This window comes from Chiloscyllium plagiosum, unplaced genomic scaffold (genome assembly GCF_037043375.1).
Source record: "Chiloscyllium plagiosum isolate Xiang-an unplaced genomic scaffold, Cpla_swu_hap1 HiC_scaffold_10, whole genome shotgun sequence".
Classification (NCBI taxonomy): Eukaryota; Metazoa; Chordata; class Chondrichthyes; order Orectolobiformes; family Hemiscylliidae; genus Chiloscyllium; species Chiloscyllium plagiosum.
In genome coordinates this window covers 98,840,860-98,862,153 of record NW_028270148.1, presented here as the reverse complement: position 1 = coordinate 98,862,153, position 21,294 = coordinate 98,840,860, and the positions used below count along the sequence as shown (strand labels likewise).

Here is a 21,294-nt window from a genome sequence, read left to right as displayed (position 1 = left end):
AAATCTATTAAGCAGACCCTATTTCATAGATACATGTGGTTGTGTTTTAAAACTCTCAGAATGGGAGTAATGTCATTTAACATCCACAAATAGCTGTAGTTTGATGGCTAATTGATTCTTAAGTACATGATCATGGATGGGGCCATCATGTAACAGCCATGTTATTGGGCAATTGTGCCACAATCTGCATTGGCAAATCCTCAAATATGTTCAAATCCCTCAGTCAGAATATAAATAGTCTTTTTACCCCACTCCCTCTTCCCCTCAAAAATCTGTGAATTAAAAAAAAGTTGGAATTAACAAGGTGACTACAGGAGCTGTTGGATTAATGTGGAAAAGGAAGAAACAATTTGTTCGTTGTCATCTCTGGAGGGAAAGTGGCCCTTCTTAACAGTGGGCTGAAGAAAGATTAGAAATGGAAAAGCTACACGACCTTTGAAAGTCATTTTTGTAGTTTAGAAGTAATAATAATCCAGGCACCGAGACAACACTCCACCACCATCCTCCTCATTTGGCATAAAACTTACAATTTTCACATTTTAAAATCCAATTTCTTGCTCAAATGCCATATTCAGCTCCAAACTCCTTTGACTAAGTTTTATTGCAAATCCTTTGTACAGAACTTTGCCAAAAAAATGAAGTAAATTATAAAATGCTACTTGGGTATCCACAGCAGCCTTAGAACAAGGATTGCAGCAGCCAAATGGCTCTTTCAATTCCATTTTAGCTGTTCAAGTTAGAGGAAAAAGGAAAAAGAAAAACAAAAAGGGATAAATGGGAAAGAGAGCAAGTGAGAAAATATTTTCTCAACAACACATTCTGAAAGGCAGTACAGCAAGTTTAAAAACCAGAGATACACAGTATGACAACATTCCTGATGAAGGGCTCTGGACCGAAACGTCGACTCTCCTGCTCCTCGGATGCTGCCTGACCTGCTGTGCTTTTCTGGCAACACACTCTTGACTTTGATCTCCAGTATCTGCAGACCTCATTTTCTCCCGATGACAACCATTTAGTCCATTATGCCTATGCTAGTATATTGCAATAGAAATCCAAAACAAATCCCAATCTGCTGCCCGATATTTTTCTTTGCGTTTAAAAAAAAAGTGTCCAATCATTCATTCCAATCCCCACAAATATTCCATTCTCAAATATTTTGTGTTCTCTCAAAACAACAGATCAAGTGAACCACTGGCTTAAATTATTTTGCCTAAAGAAACCATCTTGGCAACTGAAATGTGTGAACTAGGGTCTTAAAAAAAAAGAGAAACAGAAATTGAAGCTTTCAACCTCTGATGGAAGTTGCCTGGACTGATTCCAGAGAAAGGTGCTGGAAAATCATAGCAGGTCAGGCAGCATCTGAGGAGCAGGAAAAATTGACGTTTCCGGCAAAAGCCTTTCATCAGGATCCCTGAAGGGTTTTTACCCAAAACATTGATTTTCCTGCTGCCTGACCTGCTGTGCTTTTCCAGCACTACTCTAATCTTGACTCTAATCTCCTGCATCTGCAGTACCCACTTCTGCCTGATTCCTTAGAAAGCACAACCAGAACCAATGATTTATTGGGTGAGAAATAAGTTTCATTATAAAGCACGTCCAAAGAGAACAGGTCAGAAAAATCAAATCTGTTCACTTAAAATAGGGGTGGCATGGTGGCTCAGTGGTTAGCACTACTGCCTCACAGCACCAGGGACCCATATTCAATTCCCACCTCGGGTGACTGTGTGGAGTTTGCATGTTTTCCCCTGCATCTGCGTGGGTTTCCTCCCACAATCCAATGATGTGCAGGTCAGGTCACTTGGCCATGCAAAATTGCCCATAATGATAGGTGCATTTGTCAGGGGTAAATGTAGGGGAATGGGTCTGGGTGGGTTACTCTTCGGAGGGTTAGTGTGGACTTGATGGGCCAAAGGACCTGTATCCAGACTGTAAGGAATGTAAAATGTTAAAACTGGCTCATTAAATTATTAAAATTATGGCAACTGTAAGCAACTTAGCTCAAATTATATCTGACAGCATTTCAAATAGGCATATCAAAGACCAAATTTATTGGATCTATTTACAACTTTCTAAGACTAACTAACATCTTGAAATTTCAGGACAGAATCTGGACATCATCCAAGGCTAAAATAGACCATTTTAATCAGCAGCTTATCCACTACCACAAAACATCTAGTCACCAACGCAAATTGCAGTGTTTAACATCTGTAATGCATGTTAATGCATAACTTTAAAGTCTGAGCAAGAGTGACGATTTAAACTAGGAAACAGTTCTGGCACAACTCCAATTGTAAATAACTGCAAAATACTGAAGCAGAGTCACTCAAAAGACTTACGTTCTACATTTAAGTCATTTTAAAATAAATTTACTAAAAGCTTACAAAATTAAAACACAAACATACCAACCTTCACTTTTGGAAGTGGCCTCTATCCCTTCCAGTGCCTTACCTGGCATCTTGACAGAATTCACGAGCAGAACCTGAAGAGAAAGAGAAAGGAGTGACTTCTTAAACATGGTCCAAACATCCTGGTGACAAAAAAACCCCTAAAACTATACCTGGAATCTTGCATCAACCTTGTGATAGCACTCTTGAAATCAGTAACTTTCTGACAGAGGCAAGTCCCATTCAATTTAGGCTGGTTTGCATTACTGAAGGTATAATGTACATATCGGGGTGCCATTTTTCAGAGATATTAAACAAACATTGGCCACCCTCACAGGTGGGTGTGAAATAGATCCCTGGCACAAAGACAACCAGGAAGGGAGCTCACACTGGTGTCCTGGCCAGTATACATCCAATCAACTAGATTATCTGATTGCCACACTTACATTTGTGGAAATATTGGACAAAATTGACTTAGTTACATAACAGACAAATCAAGGGAATTAACAGAAAATGTTAAATATCAGATGTTAGCAAGAATTAAAGATTGTAGAACCACAGTAGGAGACCTTCAGCCCTTCTCGTTTGACCACATTACTCCAAATGCAAAATAAGCTAGAGAAGCTAAAGGGATTGGAATTACATTAAAAAAAACAAAAAAAGTGACACAGGTTAGTAAAACCTTAAAGACAAAGCAGACATTTGGACTGGAGGGATTGTAACAAAAAAAAAATGTAGAACAAATGGTAAGCTTGCATTACACACATTGTGGTGAAAAAGTGTCAAAGTGTTCAGCTCTGGTTGTCATTTAAAAAAGACAAATCGTTGCAAAAACCTGTCTTTACAAGAATAAAACTGGAATTGAGAAAAGATCTAGTAGAGGTCTTTAAAATTAAGTTAGGTTTTGAAAGAAAGCACTCAAATCTATTGGTGGGAAAAACAAAAATTAACTGCCTTCAATAAAATAGTTACAGAAAGAAAACAGGAAATTCAGAAGAGACTCAGCAGTAGGAATGCTGAACTTGCTACCATAGGGTCTGGTCAAGGTGAGCATTACAGACAAGTTGAAATGAAGTGGACAAACATACAGGAGGCTTGAGAAAGCAGGGCATGTTGATAGAGTTAAGAAAGGTATGAGACTCATCAGCATAATGCTTTGGGCTAATCATGTTTAAAAAAAAAACAAAATGATAAGGACAGACAAGTGATGTGCTAAGCTGCTTTTAGATAGGTCAGTTCAAATAATTCATCCACAGACATACAGTTTAAAAGGCAGCTTTGCACAAGCTCAGAACTGAAGCCAACCTGAATAACTCATTGCTTAGTCTACTGTTCAGGTTACATTTACTCCATTCAAGAGGTAAACCATCTACTGTGACCAATTTGCATAGGCAGAAGTTTGTGGGAAAGGAATGCTATGCATGGACAAAAAGATGAAACTAGTATTTGCATCTCTCAACCAAAAGTTATGCATACAATAGTACAGTTGAGGTAATAATTTACAAGTATTACAAGAGCAGAGCAGGACGTGCTAATAACCCCAATGTTACCAAATGAATCCCAAGTGAAACTTTACTCACTAATTGAAAAGCACTTTTGGTCCTTGGTCCAGTGTATTTCATTTGCTGTACAGTAACGCTGTTCAGGAAAAAGTCATCACTTTAGTTCCATTTGTCCCCCATTCAGGTGGGCTCAAATTATACCATGGCCCTATTAAGGACAAGGGTATTCTTTTTGCAGTATCTTGCTTCTGTACCAAGATGCTGAAAAAATAAGTGAAGCTTGATGCTCCCAGTCGATGGTAACACTGATCAGTTGGTTTCCAGGATGAAAACTGGCTTGATAAACCACAAGTTTTAATTTTGCAATTTGGCTACCTTAGCAAACAGCCAGTGAACATCATTAGCACAAAGCTTTATTACATAAGGAAAAAGAATGAACTAATATGCTGAACGAACTAGCTAGAACAGTTTTAGTGCACAAGATTCAACCCTATTACTCTCAACAGCACAGGTAGTCAAACAGTAAAAGGATACCCTGTTTCCACTTTTGAAATTTCTTGCTGAGTTAGCACTATACCTTCATTTGCTTAGCCCCCACCCCCCCAAACCCCTCTCCCTGCAGTAAGGCACCCTGTTGCTATGCAACCAATTTCCTTTCTTCACAAAATTAGAGCAATATGGTTGTGTCTGCATTAGAACCCAAATTTCCAAATAATAATCCATTGAACTTTCATCACAAGGTGAGGAGTACATTTCAGTTCTGGAATCAATCACCTGACAATATTAAATTGTTCTGCTTTCCACAGATACTGCCAACATTTCTGCTTTATTCAGCAACTAACCGATTACCTGATCGTTACTACATTTGTTTGCGGGCTCATGGTTATGTGCAAATTTCTTGCATTTCAGAAACCATGCTTCCAATATATTTTGACCATTAAACAGCCTTTTTTGGGAACATCGAGGGATTGCGAAAAAAGTACTATATGAATGCAAATCTTTGACAATAGTAAAGGAAAAAAAATCTCAGCAGAAATGGACTGGTGGGTTAACAGCATCTAGACTTTACCACATGAACCACATTTCCAAAGTTTAGAAGTACTTCAGAACAGTGCATGTTAAAAACGGGAAAAAACCCCACCATACCTGCAATTAACACATTTATTTTTAGAACAAAGATCAGGATGTGAGCTTTGCTAGCTATTTAATCTAACCAATACCCACTGACATTCAAATGGCATTATTATTACTGAATCTTCGTTATCAATTTCCTGGAGGTTATTAACCAGAAATGAAACTGGACTAGCCGTATAAAACAGCATGGCTACAAAGCAGGCCAGAGGCTGAGGTCCTGCATTGTAATTCATCTCTGGACTCCCAAACCTGTCCATCTACAAAACAAAGTAGAAGTCAGGAATGTGCTGTAATACTCCCCATATGGCTGGGCAAATGCAGCACCAAATACTACAAGATGCTCAACACCATCGAGGATAAAGCAGTCAGCCAATCTAATAGTTTGTGGATGTGGTGCCATTTGTTTCTTTTACCAATATCATCAGTACTTGCAGGGTACACCACCTAAGCGATCACTGTAGAAATTCACCAAGGCTCCTTAGACAAGTGCACACAATCACTACCATCTTGAAGTAGAAGGGGACCACCACCTCAAAGCCCACCATCTAGACTTGGAATATATAACCACCATTTCACATCAGATCACATTCAATCCCTTGCTACATCAAAAAACAAGGCAGCTCACCACCATCAAGTGCAATTAAAGACTGGCAATAAATGCTGGTCCAGCCAGCAATGCCCATTTACAAAGTTAATTTACAAAGATGTGAGGACTTTGCAGGTTCAAGAGAGCCAAGTTTGTCATAGTTTGTCATGCTTTGGTAGATGCCAGGTGGTCCATCCAGTTAAAAAATTTCTGTCATGTCTTTGAAATAGCTTGATACAATTGTTTTCTAGGCCATTTTAGAGGGCAAGTTAGGGGTCAATGCATTGCAATAGATCTGGAGTGACATGTAAACTGAACTAGGGAGGGATACCAGATTTTCCTCAAGTGAACCAGATGGATTTGTGACAGTTTCATGGTCACTATTAGACTAGTCTTTAAATTCTATAATTTATTCATTGGTGATGGCCCCACAATAGCATGGGTCTTTGCAGTCAGTCACATTGCCATTAATTACTAAATTAAAAGGAGTCTGTATTAAAAATTCAAAGAGCGAAGACTTGAGTAGGAAATTGGAAGAATAAAATCTGAATCAGAAAGCTGTACAGGTAGGCATCAAATTTAAAATTTCTACATTAGAATACAGGCAATTCCTGGGTTGGAAACAGGTTCTGTTCTGGAGTCTATTCACGAGTCGATTTGCATGCAAATCCGAACACAATGCAGGACAATAAGTCAGCCATAAGTACAGAAAATTTTCATATGCTGAATCTTTAAAATTACACTCCTGTATGGGATCATCTTAAGTACAAGCATTAGGTCAAGAATCCCTGGTTCTTCTTTACTAAGCTTATAAAAACCTGTTACAAAACATCAATTTTAATATTACCAGAATTCAGCCAAAAAAATTGTTATTGCAAATGTTCCACTCTTCAATGCCTCAATACAGCTGTATTAGTCTTAATATTTACACTATGTCCCACATTAGGCATACAATCTTCTAAACAGAAATAAATGGGTTCTACAAGCCACAGGACTGAACACGAGTGAGCTCAGCATCCTGCAGTGAACAGCTGACTCAGTGCACCACCTTCGGGGAAGCCAAAACAGAGGATATGATCCAGTCAGGGAGTTTCACAACTTGTTACAAAAGAAGCTAAGTATCATCCAACTGAAAGCTTTCATCTGGCTGCTGTGCGTGCGAGGTGTTAGGCATCTGCAATTGTAATCAGAACACAGTGCTTGTCCGGTCATGTTCTTTATTTCCTTGCCTGTATTTCCATTCACAGCAGGACACCGCTCGTACACTTTAAGTTTAATAGGAAAATAGACAGTATTTTCCATCCATAACACCTCCCTACATTCCAAATTTATAGGTATTGCTACACAAAGCGAGCACAGTCCATTCAACTCACCCATAAGCTTGTTGGTTATGACAACAATGAAGTTGTTGGCTAATCAACATCTTTTATTAGTTTACTGTAAACGCAAAAGTAAATTCCAACATTGGAACCTGCTGCACTCATCTTTAATTATTTTTCAAGATTTTGAATTAAATCTAATTTTTATGAAAATAGAAACTCCTCCATATTTTTGTTTCATTGACTATTTCAGTCAGCAATAAATTTTCCCAGTAAATGGAAATTTACTCCCCCTACAAAATTCGAAGTACAGGCTGTAGCTTCTGGTTCATCTGATCATTTGCTGGTCTACATTATCTATCCCTGGAGTCCTTGATCAATTTCCTGCACTGGAGGTCTGCCTCAAGGAATGTTTCCAAGATTATTAAAGTCACCAGCCTAGAATGGGTCCAACCACAAAATGTTTACCCAGAGCAACTTAATTTTTAGGTTTGTTTGGAAAGCTAACAGCTACTATTATTATATTCATTCCATATGCATATTGCAAAGACTGTGGGTCCCGACAGCACCCAACGATAGTATTGAAGGCCTGTGCAATACCAGCAGCTACAAACATATGACAAAGAAAAGCAAAAACTGCTCAAGTATGTCCTACACTCAAAACAGATAAATCCAATCCTGGGATGGGATGAAAAAGCTTGTTGACTGAGCTAGCTGGTTTTGTAGCTGCATTCCAGAAAATGTTATGGAATGACTGCCAAGTGGGGGCAGGGGTGGTTGGTGGTCGAGTTCATGATCCAGGGTCAGGACCAATGATGTTGGGGAGGGGGGCAGGGGGGAAAAAAAAAAAGAGGACAGACAGATCCAGCTGACGTTAGGCAGGAAATTGAAATGCATGACACAAGTCTCTGGATTACTCTAACGCAGTGTAGGAAAAGGAGGAGGAGGTGGCAGATGTATGCGTGGTTGGAAAGATGGTGCAGCAGGAAGGACTTCAGATTCAAGGTTCAAAAGGATTACATTTGATCAGAAATGGGAGTAATGTATTCTCAGGAAGGTTTACTAAGTAGTATTGGATTGCTTCAAGGTATGTTCCATTTTGCTTCTGAACAGTGTGGGAATGGTGCCTGTTCAATCGAGTTCGACTAATCAGTTATCTGGGTTGACCCAAAATGTTAATTCATTTCTCTTCACAGGTGCTGCCAGACTTGCTGAGCTTTTCCAGCAACTTCTGTTTTAGTTAGTGATCAAGTCCAGTAGCAATATCCAGATTCTGGAAGTCTCCAAGGCACCTTGCAGCAAACCTTGTTTAAAAAAGGTTATATAAAGCTTGTGATAGAAAGCTCAAATGCTTTTGCTAATTCTCATTCATTTTTCTCAGTTCATGCTGTCAGAGGCAGGACAGCCTCATCTCATGGTCTGATACTCTGTTTCTGTTCTTCATGGACCAGTTACCTCTGAACTCACTACAGCCCTCACAAAATATAATGAAAGAGCTGTTGACAGTTGATTGAGCATGGCTTCCAAAAAAACCTCCAGAAAAATTAAAGTTAAATCAGAATCAAGAAAAAGGTATTTCTACTGACTGGAGCCATTGAACCATAGAAACAGCTGGAAGGCCATTTGCCCCAACATGCCTGTTTTACCATTCAATTTGATCCTGGTTGATCATTCAACTCAATACCTTGTTCCCATTTTCTCCTCATGCTGTTCATTGGTGTTAAAGGTATCAATCTCTTGAAAACTATTTTGGTTGCAACTGCTTTGTGGCAGGCTTTGGGTAAAGAAGTTTCTTGTCATCAGTCCTAAATTACCTACCCTATGTCCTAGGACTGTGACCCTGGATCTGGACTCCACAGTCGTCCAGAAAATCCTCCTTACTTTTACCTGTTGAATTTTAAACATTTGTAGGAGGTACCTTTCATTCCCCTAAACTCCAATGACTACAGTTCTAACCAATCCAGTTTCTTTTCACTAATTGGTCCCACCATTCCAGGATACAGATTGGCAAGCTTTTGTTGCATTCCCTCCTTAGCCATAAAATCCTTCCCTCAAAATAAAGGCCAAAACTGTACACAGTATTCCAAGTGTGGTTGCACCAAGCCCCTGCACATCATACCTCAGCACAAAAGATAATCATTTTGGGAGTCAATCATCTTCATCCTTAGGATATTATTGCATAGGTTCCTCAGTGAAAACAGAAATATCCTGCTTAAAATATCTATCACTTCAACATTAGGTCAGTAGAGGGAAAGTTCATTAACAGACTGTACTAACTCAAACATGTACAGATATGAAATATGGTGAACCTTCAGTCAATACTTAAACATTGGAGACAAACAACAAAGCTGTTAAGATAGCAGCTCAAAAAGTCAAATGAATATCCAATTAAATATTGACACTTCATAGTCACCTGTGGAAGGGGACATCATTAGGAATGGCCCAACACAAAGAAGAGGATTGAGTTACTAAGCCCCTTTTCAGACTGGAAAAAATAAAGATCAAACTCAACTGCCACCATCAACTTTCTGTTGTATTACAATGGCCTCACCCATGTAAGCTAGATGGGTGGGGCTTCAAATTTTACAGCCATATGACAGGACCTAGCAAATCCATCAGAAGCAGTTGGCAGACAATCTCACTGCAAGTTATTGAAAGGTACCTGTTCTAATTTTAAAAAGGTTTACACAAGAGTCAGTCTTCTTTGACAAAGAACTTCACAACCGGATCTTAAGAAAAACAGGATTCACAAGATCCCCACTCCAACTTTCAAAAATCACCAAACCCAAAGAAGTTACAGGCCTGCCATGTGGGAAATTATAAAATAAAGTATGAACTAAATGTAGTCTTTACCTGTATCCAATCTTTAAGCATGCACTCATTAGATGAAGTAGGTGACATGAATTGAAGTATGAGAAAAGAATTTATTTTAAACATATAAAACCTTGCTGTCTTATTTAAATTAGAACAAGGGCAAAAAGACACCCAAATTTCACCCAGATAAATTGTTTAGAAAGCACATGTATGACAACATGTACAACTCAGACAACACTTGCACTTGGGCTGATGAACGAGAAAAATCACTCTGTACAAACAAAAGAGCAACCATCAATTCCCAATGAAGGGATTGCCTAACTATCTTCCCTGCACATTCAGTGTTCATGCCAGCCAGCAGCCAAGGGTCACAATTAACCAAAAACTTCATGAACCATGATCTGTTCTTGTAGCCAGTGTCAGAGCTGAAAATGTGTTGCTGGAAAAGCGCAGGTCAGGCAGCATTCAAGGAACAGGAGAATCGACATTTCGGGCATACCCCGAAACATCGATTCTCCTGTTCTTTGGATGCTGCCTGACCTGCTGCGCTTTTCCAGCAACACATTTTCAGCTCTGATCTCCAGCCCTCACTTTCTCCTCGAAGAACAAATTAGAGATTGTATTGTGATTAGTGGTCCATTTGAGTCCTCAAAGAGTCTCACCAACTCCAAGGAACATGTCATTTGTGACATAATCTCCCCTTTCCAGAATAAGGGCAGCTCCTACATTCAAGATGCTCCAAGCAGCCCTACAGTTATATCCCATTAATTAAAAAGCACACCAGCTACAAGATGCATCGTTACAACAACATCTTCCAAATCCACAACCTCTACTACCGAAAGAGAGAAAGGCATCGGAACACTAGTAAATTCTCTAAGTGACACGCCAACTGGACTTGAAAATGTATTATTGGATAAAAAAAAAACTTAAAATTGCTACCTCTCAGTTCCGTTAGCACAGATTGTAGTAGTTCATGAAACTTGTCTATCACCACCTTAAAAAAGGCAATGGTGGGGTGGGGGTTGGGTGACCAGGTAAATGAATACAAGCCTTGCCTGTAACACTCACATCCCATAAAACACAGATACATGGTCTTCAGTCACCCTTTGGCCAGTGACACCCTCCCACTTTGTGTACCAAAATGATTAATTTAGGAAGAGATAGTAATGTCATTACTGGACTAATAAACCCAAGAGCTGGGTGTAACATTCTAAAAAGGAGAGTTCAAATTTCAACAATTTACTAAGAAAACTGGTATCAGAAAGAACCATGGTGCTACTGGAATGTGGCACAAAAAAAAACTTTAGAAACAATATCTGCTTAGTCCAGTCTGTGACTGCAAAGCCACATCACCATTTAGCTCTTAAAAAAAGTGTTAGCTATTCCCTCAGATGACACTAAACTAGAGGTACCCTCATTAGCTCAGCAAAACCAAGGGATTCATTCAAAAAGTTGGGGTGTTTTCCTGGGATCCTGTCTATTATCTCTTGTTCATGAATATCAATATTATTGTCATTTGTTTACCGTTTGAAACAGGCCATTTAAATCAATCCAGCGCACCACTTTGCATAAATGCAAACAAACAGTTTCACACTTTCTTGTTCTGCTCAGATATCCATTTCTTCTGCACTCTGTTCTAAAGCTAGTATCTACAACCCTTTGATCTTCATTTCCCTGCTTTCAGCAATACCTTGTTCCTACTTCCCATAAGCGGTCAATACTATGATATTACTCCATAAAGTGTTTTTATTAATTAGACAGAATAAGTATTTCTTTGCATTGCATACTATGTAGTAATTCTTTCAGGAAGTCATTTTAAAAAAAATACACACAATGAGGCTTTTACTTTTCAGTATTACATCTGGAAACTATTTCAATTGGTGCCTGCAGCATTGAAACAAAGATGACATGGCTAACAGGGAATAATGAGACTAGTCAACATTAGTGAAGCAATACTTCAGGAAAAGTATCTTCAAGATACTGAACATACAAAAGGTCAGATACTCTTGAAATGAGGCCAATGTACAGGAAACACATGGGTAATGTGCCGCTTGTATTCTATAAAGCAGTTTTCTGAATGCTAGTCTCAACATAGACAAAAATAAAGGAATGTATTTCTCAATCAAACATTCTGTTGATATGCACTTGTCAGTGTTCTAAACATGCCATATCAGAAAGTAGTGAGATACATTTCAGAAAGTCCTTACCAACAGACTTCCTGATCAGTGTCAGTATGCAGCATTGAGTAGATGCCAGGTCGAGAAAGTCAGTACATATTGTTACAGTTGTGTAACCAAAAGAACTGAATCAGTAATCTAGAAAACAGGTTTTATAGCCAGAAAAGTTTAAAAATGCACCTGGATATTAACAGCAAAGTGACCAATGGGTCAGAAGCCAATCATCTCTACCTGGTCTGCTATGTGACTCCAGTTCCACATCATTAGTTTGCTATTCCACTTCTAATAATCAATTGTACTAAACAAATCAGGATTACAATTAAAAACAAGTGAGCCCTCATGACACATTGGTATGTGTTCCTACCCTTGGACCAGGAGGCCTGAATTCAAGTGCCACCTGCTCCAGAGGTGTGTAGAACATTGCAGCACAGTACAGACCCCTACAGCCTCTATGTTGTGCTGACCTGTGGAACCAATCTGAAGCCCATCTAACCTACACTACTTCGCACTCATCCATATGTCTATCCAATGACCATTAAAATGCCCTTAAAGTTGGTGAGTCTACTACAGTTGCAGGCAGTGTTCCACACCCCTATTACTGATTATAGGACAGATGTCAGAGGTAGTTTCTTTATCTATCACCCCTCAATTAAAAGCTATGACCCCTTGTGCTAGCCATCGCAATCTGACGGAAAAAGGCTTCACCATCCAACTTCTCTCTTCCCCAATTATCATATGTTTCAATTAAGTCACCTCTCAACCTTTCTCTAACAAAAGCAGCCTTAAGTCCCTCAGCCTTTCTCCAGAAGACCTTCCCTCCATACCAGGCAACATCCTAGTAAATCTCCTCTGAATCATTTCCAAAGTTTCCACATCCTTTCTATAATGCAGCGATCAGAACTGTACACAATACTCCAAATGTGGCCACACCAGAGTTTTGTACAACTGCAGCATGATCTCATTGTTCCGAAACTCAATCCCTCTACCAATAAAAGCTAACACACCATCTCTGCCTTTTTAACAACCCTATCAACATGGGTGGCAACTTTCAAGTATCTTCTACATGGACACCGATCTCTCTGCTCATCTACACTACCAAGAATCTTACCATTAGCTTAGTACCCTGCATTCCTGTTACTCCTTCCAGAGTGAATCACCTCACACTTTTCTGTATTAAACTCCATTTGCCACCTCAGCCCAGCTCTGCAGCTTATCTAGGTCTCTGTAACCTACAACATTCTTCGTCACTATCCACAACTCTACTGACCGTACTGTCATCCACAAATTTACTAACCCATCCTTCCATGTCCTCATCCAGGTCATTTTATATAAAATGACAAAACAACGATGGACCCAAAACAGATCCTTGCAATAGCCCACTAGTAACTGAACTCCAGGATGAATATTTCCCATCAACCACCACCCTCTAACTTCTTTCAACTAGCCAATTTCTGATGCAAACCACTAAAATCACCCTCAATCCCATGCCTCCATATTTTGTGCAATAGCCTACCGTGGAGTACCTTTTCAAAAGCCTTACTAAAATCTATATACACAACATCAACCACTTTACCCTCATCCATCTGTCTGGTCACCTTCTCAAAAGAACGCTAAAGATTTGAGAGGTACTACTTACCCTTCACAAAACCGTGCTGACTATCCCTAATCAATTTATTCCTCTCTAGATGATTATAAATCCTTTCTTATAACCCTTTCCAACACTTCACCCACAACTGAAGTAAGGCTCATAGGTCTATGATTTCCAGGGTTATCTCTACTCCCCTTCTTGAACTAAGGAGCAATATTTACTATCTTCTAGTTTTCTGGCACTATTCCTGTAGACAATGACAACAAAGATCAAAGCCAAAGGCTCTGCAATCTCCTCCCTGGCTTCCCAGAAAATCCAAGAATAAATCCCATCCATCCCAGGGGATTTATCTATTTTTACCTTCCCAGAATTGCTAATACCTCCTCCTTATGCACCTCAATCCCATCTAGTCTAGTATCCTATTCAGTTTAGTTTAAAATCTAACTAAGCAGACAGACTTTCTCCTCCTCATTTTCATGGCCATCAATATCCTCATCGTGAAAATCAATTGACGTGAAGTTTGGCCTGACATTTCTGCCTCCAAATTCTTCTCTTGTAATATTCCTTGAGTAAATTCAATAGCATCTCAACTGGTTGTTTAGAAAAATAGTTTTTTTTTTAAATTTAAGAACAAGCCAGAGTCAGCTAGTCCCTTTTAATTATTTTTACACTACTATTCAGGTTACACTACTAGCAATCAATTATATAATACAGGAGGAAACGTCACATAGGAAAGGAGAAAAGGAAGTTTGAAAAATTTAGGACAGGATCACTTTTGTGGAAATGGATAGAATAGGATAGGAGCCTAATGACAGATCTTACTGGAATAGCCTAATCAGGAATGTCTTCACCCTAAATCCACAGCCAGTTACCTTGACCGAATCATTCAATTCTACCATTCAGAAGTATAGAGGCTACACAAAAAGATAACAAGATTTAACTTCAGCTTGTATGGGATTTAGCATTGTTAACACTGGATGAATATATTCCAGGAAGCTTTATCTCCTGACCGATCACCAACTACAGCCTCTCACCCAAATACAAACATCAGCTGCCAATGAATACCATTGTCATGGCTAAGACTTTCCATATCAATATTGAAGCAAATACTGCTACTTAGTTGAGCATTGACAGTCAGGCAGTCTTCACCCCCAACATTAAAAAATTGAAAACGTTTTAGAAGTGTTAGTGTGAATTTTTGTTCTCCTATGTTGTTTGGAGCAGTAATCAAGAGATTAATTTTCAATTTCAGGGTACTAAAGAAATTTCCTCAAGGGCTGAGGATTATAATTGGATTAGTTAACAAGTTAATTTCAGATAAATTTGCATTCGGAAACATCTATTGTTCTCCACACAGAAACACGGACAGTGAGATATTAGGGGATTTCCAGTTACTGACAGCTCAATACTTATCCAAACAATGTACTTTGATTGCAGGGACCATTTGAATACATTAGGACTAGCTTTTCTCACCAGGTAATGTTTCCTTCAAATTAGAGATCATCTGTGAGCACAAGATGAAAACAGAGTTTTCCAACATTTTAACTGTCACTTTAAAACAGTTTTATTCCAATTGCAGACAGACACCAAACAATTTAACTGGGAGCATTGGCACATTTATATCTGAGGATGTAACAGAGTTGGATTTATCCTTTCAGATGCAAGTGTTTAAATAAACCAAGCAAAATGGAACTACAATTCACAATACATTTACGGTCAAGTCACATTTTTAAAAAAATTGTTTTATACACAAACAGCAGATTAGTACAACATCCATTAAGATAAATAAACTAAAGCCCTGGAAGCAATTTAGGACATTTTGGATTCAGTGAACCAGCCCTCCCTTTACATTAAAGCAAGATCACCCCCATCCAAGAAGCAGCAAGTCACTTTCTTCAACACAAAAATAACCAAGCTCTACCTATCACTAGTTATCTTCCACTCCTCCTGTTCCACTCCTAGTGATCACATACTTACAGTAAATTCATAACCTACACATATCCCCATTTATTTTATCCATCATAGCAAGACTCACCTACGTAACCCAACTCTTGTATCTTAAATGGACCACGATGATGGCAATTACTTTATTCAGCCAGGGTACCTTCAACCATGTTCATTCCCCACCAACCTAATTAAAGGTTTGCAAAGGAAAAAGAGAAAAACACCTCAGGCATATCCTTAATGAAGCTTAAGCCTTGAAAACTGTTTACTTTGCAAAATAGTTATCATTCAAGGTAGAATCCAGTCAATTCTATCACTTCCAGCCAAAAACAAATCCCAAACTCTCACACATATGCTTTAATCCTTGTTCTAACACAGAACATATTGTTTTTCCTAATTTTTGGTGTCAAATTAAATGGGGAGGGGCAATTTGACTTTTTTTTAAATCAAGTGCAGCTGCAGAAAATTTAACAGCCAATTACAGGGGCTACAGCTCATTCAAAACAGCAGATGCACCTCCTTATGATTGGAGATTGATTGCTAAAGATAATTAAGTATTTTTAGTTCAAATTTATAGATTGAGAACTGGAATAGGATGGTGGCACTCCAGTTAAAAGCACATTGGAAGGGAGTCAAAAAAACAACAGCTGCATCTACAGATTGTAGCTTGCATGTTATAAGCATCTTTAATGTAATATAACATGTCAAAATGCTACCCAAGACCATTAGTAGACAAATTTTGACACTTGTAAAGAAAAGGATAAGAGGCCCTTGTGGTGTAGTGTTAGTGACATTTACCTCTGGACAAAAAGTCCAGGTTCTGGGTTCCACTTGCCCCAAAGGTGTTTAATAAAATGTCTGAACAAGTTGGTTAAATATATTTTAAAAGTTTATATTTGGACAGGAGAAAGTGAGGATTGCAGATGCTGGAGATCAGAGCTGAAAATGTGTTGCTGGAAAATCGCAGCAGGTCAGGCAGCATCCAAGGAGCAGGAGAATCGACGTTTCAGGCATGAGCCCTTCTTCAGGAATGAGGAAAGTGAGCCAAGCAGGCTAAGATAAAAGATAGGGAGGAGGGACTTGGGGGAGGGGTGTTGGAAATGTGATAAGTGGAAGGAGGTTAAGGTGAAGGTGATAGGCCGGAGTGAGGGTGGAGAGGTCAGGAAGAAGATTGCAGGTTAGGAAGGTGGTGCTGAGTTTGAGGGTTGGGACTGAGACAAGGTGGGGGGAGGGGAAATGAGGAAACTGGAGAAATCTGAGTTCATCCCTTGTGGTTGGAGGGTTCCTAGGCGGAAGATGAGGCGCTCTTCCTCCAGCTCTCGTGTTGCTATGGTCTGGCGATGGAGGAGTCCAAGAACCTGCATGTCCTTGGTGGAGTGGGAGGGGGAGTTGAAGTGTTGAGCCACGGGGTGGTTGGGTTGGTTGGTCCGGGTGTCCCAGAGGTATTCTCTGAAACGTTCGGACAGACAGGTTAAAGCAAGCAAGCACAAAAGATGAGGAACAGGGTACAGTTAAACAGCAAACACATAAGAAGCTGTGAAGCTATGGAGGGATTTAAACATGATTTGACATATTATTGTCACATGTACTGAGATACAGTGAAAAGTATTGGGATAACCAGACAAATTCTACCTAACAGAAGCACATCTGGGTAATAGAACAGAATGCACAATAAAGTGTTACAGTGACAGAGAAGGTGCAGAGAAAGATCAACTCCAATATGTGAGAGGTCTGTTCATAAGTCTGATAACGGCAGGGAAGAGGCTGTTCTTAAATCTGTTGGTACGTGTTTTCAAACGTCTGTATTTTCTGTCTGATAGAAGAGAGTGGAAGGGAGTATCACTGGGGTCAGAAAGGTCTTTGATTATGTTGGCTGCTTTCCCAAGGCACTGGGAAGTGTAGACGGAATCACTGGAAGGAAGTGAAGGTTAGTCTTCATGCTGGACAGGGCTGCATTCAAAACCCTGTACTTTCTTGCAGTCTTGGGCAGAGCAGTTGCCATATCAAGCTGTGATGTGTCCAGATAGAAAGCTTTGGCACGGTGGCACAGTGGTTAGCACTGCTGCCTCACAGAGCCAGAGATCCGGGTTCAATTCCCGCCTCAGGTGACTGACTGTGTGGAGTTTGCACATTCTCCCCGTGTCTGCGTGGGTTTCCTCCGGGTGCTCCGGTTTCCTCCCACAGTCCAAAAATGTGCAGGTTAGGTGAATTGGCCATGCTAAATTGCCCGTAGTGTTAGGTGCAGGGGTAAATGTAGGGGAATGGGTCTGGATGGGTGCGCTTCGGCAGGTCGGTGTGGACTTGTTGGGCCGAAGGGCCTGTTTCCACACTGTAAGTAATCTAATCTAATCTAATTTCATGTGATGCATCTAGAAAAATTGGTAACAGTCATTGTAGACATACTGAATTTCCTTAGCCTTCTGAGGAAGTAGAGGTGTTAGTGTGTTTTCTTGCTGTAGTGTCGATGTGAAGGACCAGGATAGCTTATTGGTGACTCCTAGGAACTAGAAGCTCTCGACCTCCTCCACCTTAGTATCGTTGATACAGACAGGGGCATGTCCTCCACTCTGCATCCTGAGTCAATGACCAGCTCCTTTGTTTTGCTGACATTGAGAGAGAGGTTGCTGTCTTTGCAACATCCCAGTAAACTGTCTATCTCCTTCTCGTACCTTGTCTTATGAAGGCTCAAGATGAAGGCAAAGTGTTTAAAAACTCACATGTTAGTGGATCAAATTTGCTTTCTAATTCTTTTAATAAACCTATTAAGGCATATTATGATATACCTCAGGAGCAAATAGGACTTGAACCCAGGCCTTCTGGGCCAGAGGTAACAATATTACCACTGTACCACAAGAGATCCATTCAAACTTGAATTTGTTTTGCTTTTCCTACCCAGAAGTGTTATCACACGCAACCAAGTGACCTTCTCACTGACTTTACATCCTTTTTTTGTAAACTAATAACCATCATCAATAAAAACACCTACAAACTTGCTGTCTATCTTTCTGGTAGTCAGATAAAACAACCATATTGGAGTCACTGATTGTTTGCTTTACTCAATTTCCAATCAAATTGGTCTACAACATAAAAGAATGTAACAGGAGGAAAACCCCACAGGGATAGATCCAAAGTTCAGCTTTCCTCCCAAGCCATGGAGCCCAAGCTTCCCCCTCCACATATGTGGTAAGGTTTCAATTTAAAATAAACCTTTTAATCGCAACATCTAATTTACTTTACTGACTGCCACCAAACATTGTTACAATACTCTCCATTTGTAGTCATGATTTGGAGATGCTGGTGTTGGACTGGGGTGTACAAAGTTAAAAATCAGACAACACCAGGTTATAGTCCAACAGGTTTAATTGGAAGCACACTAGCTTTCGGAGCGTCGCTCCTTCCTCAGGTGATAGTGGTCCCATTACCATGTGATGAAGGAGCGACGCTCCGAAAGCTAGTGTGCTTCCAATTAAACCTGTTGGACTACAACCTGGTGTTGTGTGATTTTTAACTCCATTTGTAGAGCATCCTTGTTTTAAGTTCCCTGTTTGAAAGTTTTCTGTTTTATAGTTGTTTATTTTGTCTGTTCTTATTTAAAGACCCATTATTGTGCGAACAGCCCTCACTTCTTGGTCACATCTCGTCTCATGTCAATGCATCATCAGTGAGACTCTTTGATTGTGCTGCTAGAGTTGGTGCCATATTTATCACGTTAATTCTGAGTGTTGGAATTCAAGTTGTATATATATTGTAGATTATTTTACTATTACTATTTTATGTATAATGAAGTGTATTGTTTGCTCAAAACCATGAAATCTTGTGGCTTTTATCTCTCAGTGAAAGTCCCATTCATCTCACACTTCTTTAAGGAAGGTTGCTGGTTGATAAGTAATTTGTCCATGATCCTAACAAACTATACCCAGTAATTTACTTATATCAAGCTCCTTAGTTAACCTGCAAAGAAAACTTCTGTTACATTGGCAAAACCTCCTCCTCATGAACACACATTAGCTCTCTTTTGCAATTTTATTTCTATCTAGATATTCCTACCTTCAATAAATGTTTCTGAAACTTTCATAGAATCCTTACAGTGTAAGATTCCATTCAGCCCATCAAGTTTGCATTGATCCTCTGAACAGCATCTCACCCAGACCCAGCACGCCCATCCTATCACCATAACTTTGCATTTAACATGGCTAATTCACCTGACTTGCTCATCCCTGGACACTACAGGGCAATTTAGCATAAACAATCCACTTAACCTGCACAACTTTGGATTATGGGAGAATATCAAAGCAGCCGATGTAAAACCATGCAGACGCAGGGAGAACATGCAAATCCCACACAGTCACCCAAGACTAGAATCAAACCTCAGTGCTAACCATTGAGCCACCATGCTGCCTCCATGATGTTAAAATGGCATCCAAGAGAAATATAGACTTTTGCCCACAAGGGACATCAAATTCATTGGACTATAGTATCTTGGGTAACTACTTACCATTTTTGAACATAGTAGTAGCATTGCTTTTCTCCAGTGTTCAGTGATTTACAGAACCAGAGTTCCTGCAATTTATTCCCTTATTTCCTTAAGAATCATTGGATGATCCTTATTTGACTCCGTGATTTGTTTATCTGAAGACTGCACAGCTGACCTACAACCATGCAGGTAATCATGTATCTAAATCATTAAGTTACACATCGCCTGTTAGATAAACACTGAGGAAAAAAGTATTTAAGTCTTTTTCAAACTTTGTTGCTTTAGTTCTAATACTGTCACCCAATTCCACATTCAGTAATCCAACATTTCCTTTCATGCTTTCATTTCTCTGCAAAAAAGTTTATCATCTTTCACATCTCCTGCCATATTCAATTCAATTTCTTTCTTTTATGCCAAATTATGCCTTATTTACACTTCTGGCTTTTTTTTAGTATTCAATTCATCTTAATTTTGTGCCATTTTGCTTTATGGCCTTAAGTTTTTTTTTTCTGCTTTACTAATTGCTTATCAGTACTATTAAATCAGGCAGGAACGCCTTGAAACTTGGAACTTCATTTTGTGTAGGTACACATTGGCTAGTCCATCACATTCAAAATGCATCTCCACTTCCACCACTCTCTTCGCCATTATCCAGGCTTATTCTGACATGCCTTCTCATGGACATAAAGTTAGTCCCCTCAAAATCTGGCTGCTCTGTATGGTTTATGTAATCTTCAATTCTTAGAATGTCAAATTTGATCAGATTAAAATCACTGATATTTAAAGCCTCACCCACTTTGGGTTGGAGATGTGATAACCCTTGTCAACCAGTATCAAATTCAGGATGTTACATCCCAGGGTTGTGTCTTTTAAAAACTGAGTCATCAAATAGTCTTGCATTAACTCTATAACTCCCTTCTCCATCTTGTTAGGAAAATGATTAGAAAACGACACTAGAAAAGACAGAAAGAAGACAGAGAGAAAAAGAGAAAGCAAGTGAGTATGTGAAGAAATGAATGACTGATTCAAGCCTGGCAAGACATAACTTTTTCTTGAAGGATAGGAAGATATGAAGTTAATACCAATGCTAATAGCACTGTCAAATGCTTTGAATCCTACTATGAAAACGACTATGAATTCTACAATGAAAAAGCCGGGTTGCCAACTCTGGCCAGACCACATTATGTGGAAGTTTGATCATGCATTGCTGGCCCACAGTAAGTTTCCGGTATCCGCCTGGGTAGATAGCTCCTGCTGCTGGCTAAGCTTCTTATCTGGTGGGTTGACTTGTGTGACATATTCCAAGACACATTCCTGTGGCACAAGACCATGTATCTAAAGTGTAAAATTCCATTTGCTGGTGCTGTGTCTC

General features: G+C 39.4%; 1 protein-coding gene across 3 annotated transcripts in view; it reads right to left on the bottom strand.

The window, feature by feature from the left end:
* The window catches only part of LOC122553033 (pleckstrin homology domain-containing family G member 1-like), a 222,404-nt gene that overhangs the window by 142,166 nt on the left and 58,944 nt on the right, over positions 1–21,294 (bottom strand). For 2 of the 3 annotated variants that reach the window (XM_043696473.2, XM_087991576.1), the window contains exon 2: positions 2,407–2,479. In XM_043696473.2, the coding sequence (XP_043552408.2) occupies positions 2,407–2,455 (49 nt within the window). In that variant the 5' untranslated portion in view covers positions 2,456–2,479. Of the gene's footprint in view, positions 1–2,402; positions 2,480–21,294 lie in introns of those variants that run through there. The other variant, XM_087991577.1, reaches the window with a different exon arrangement.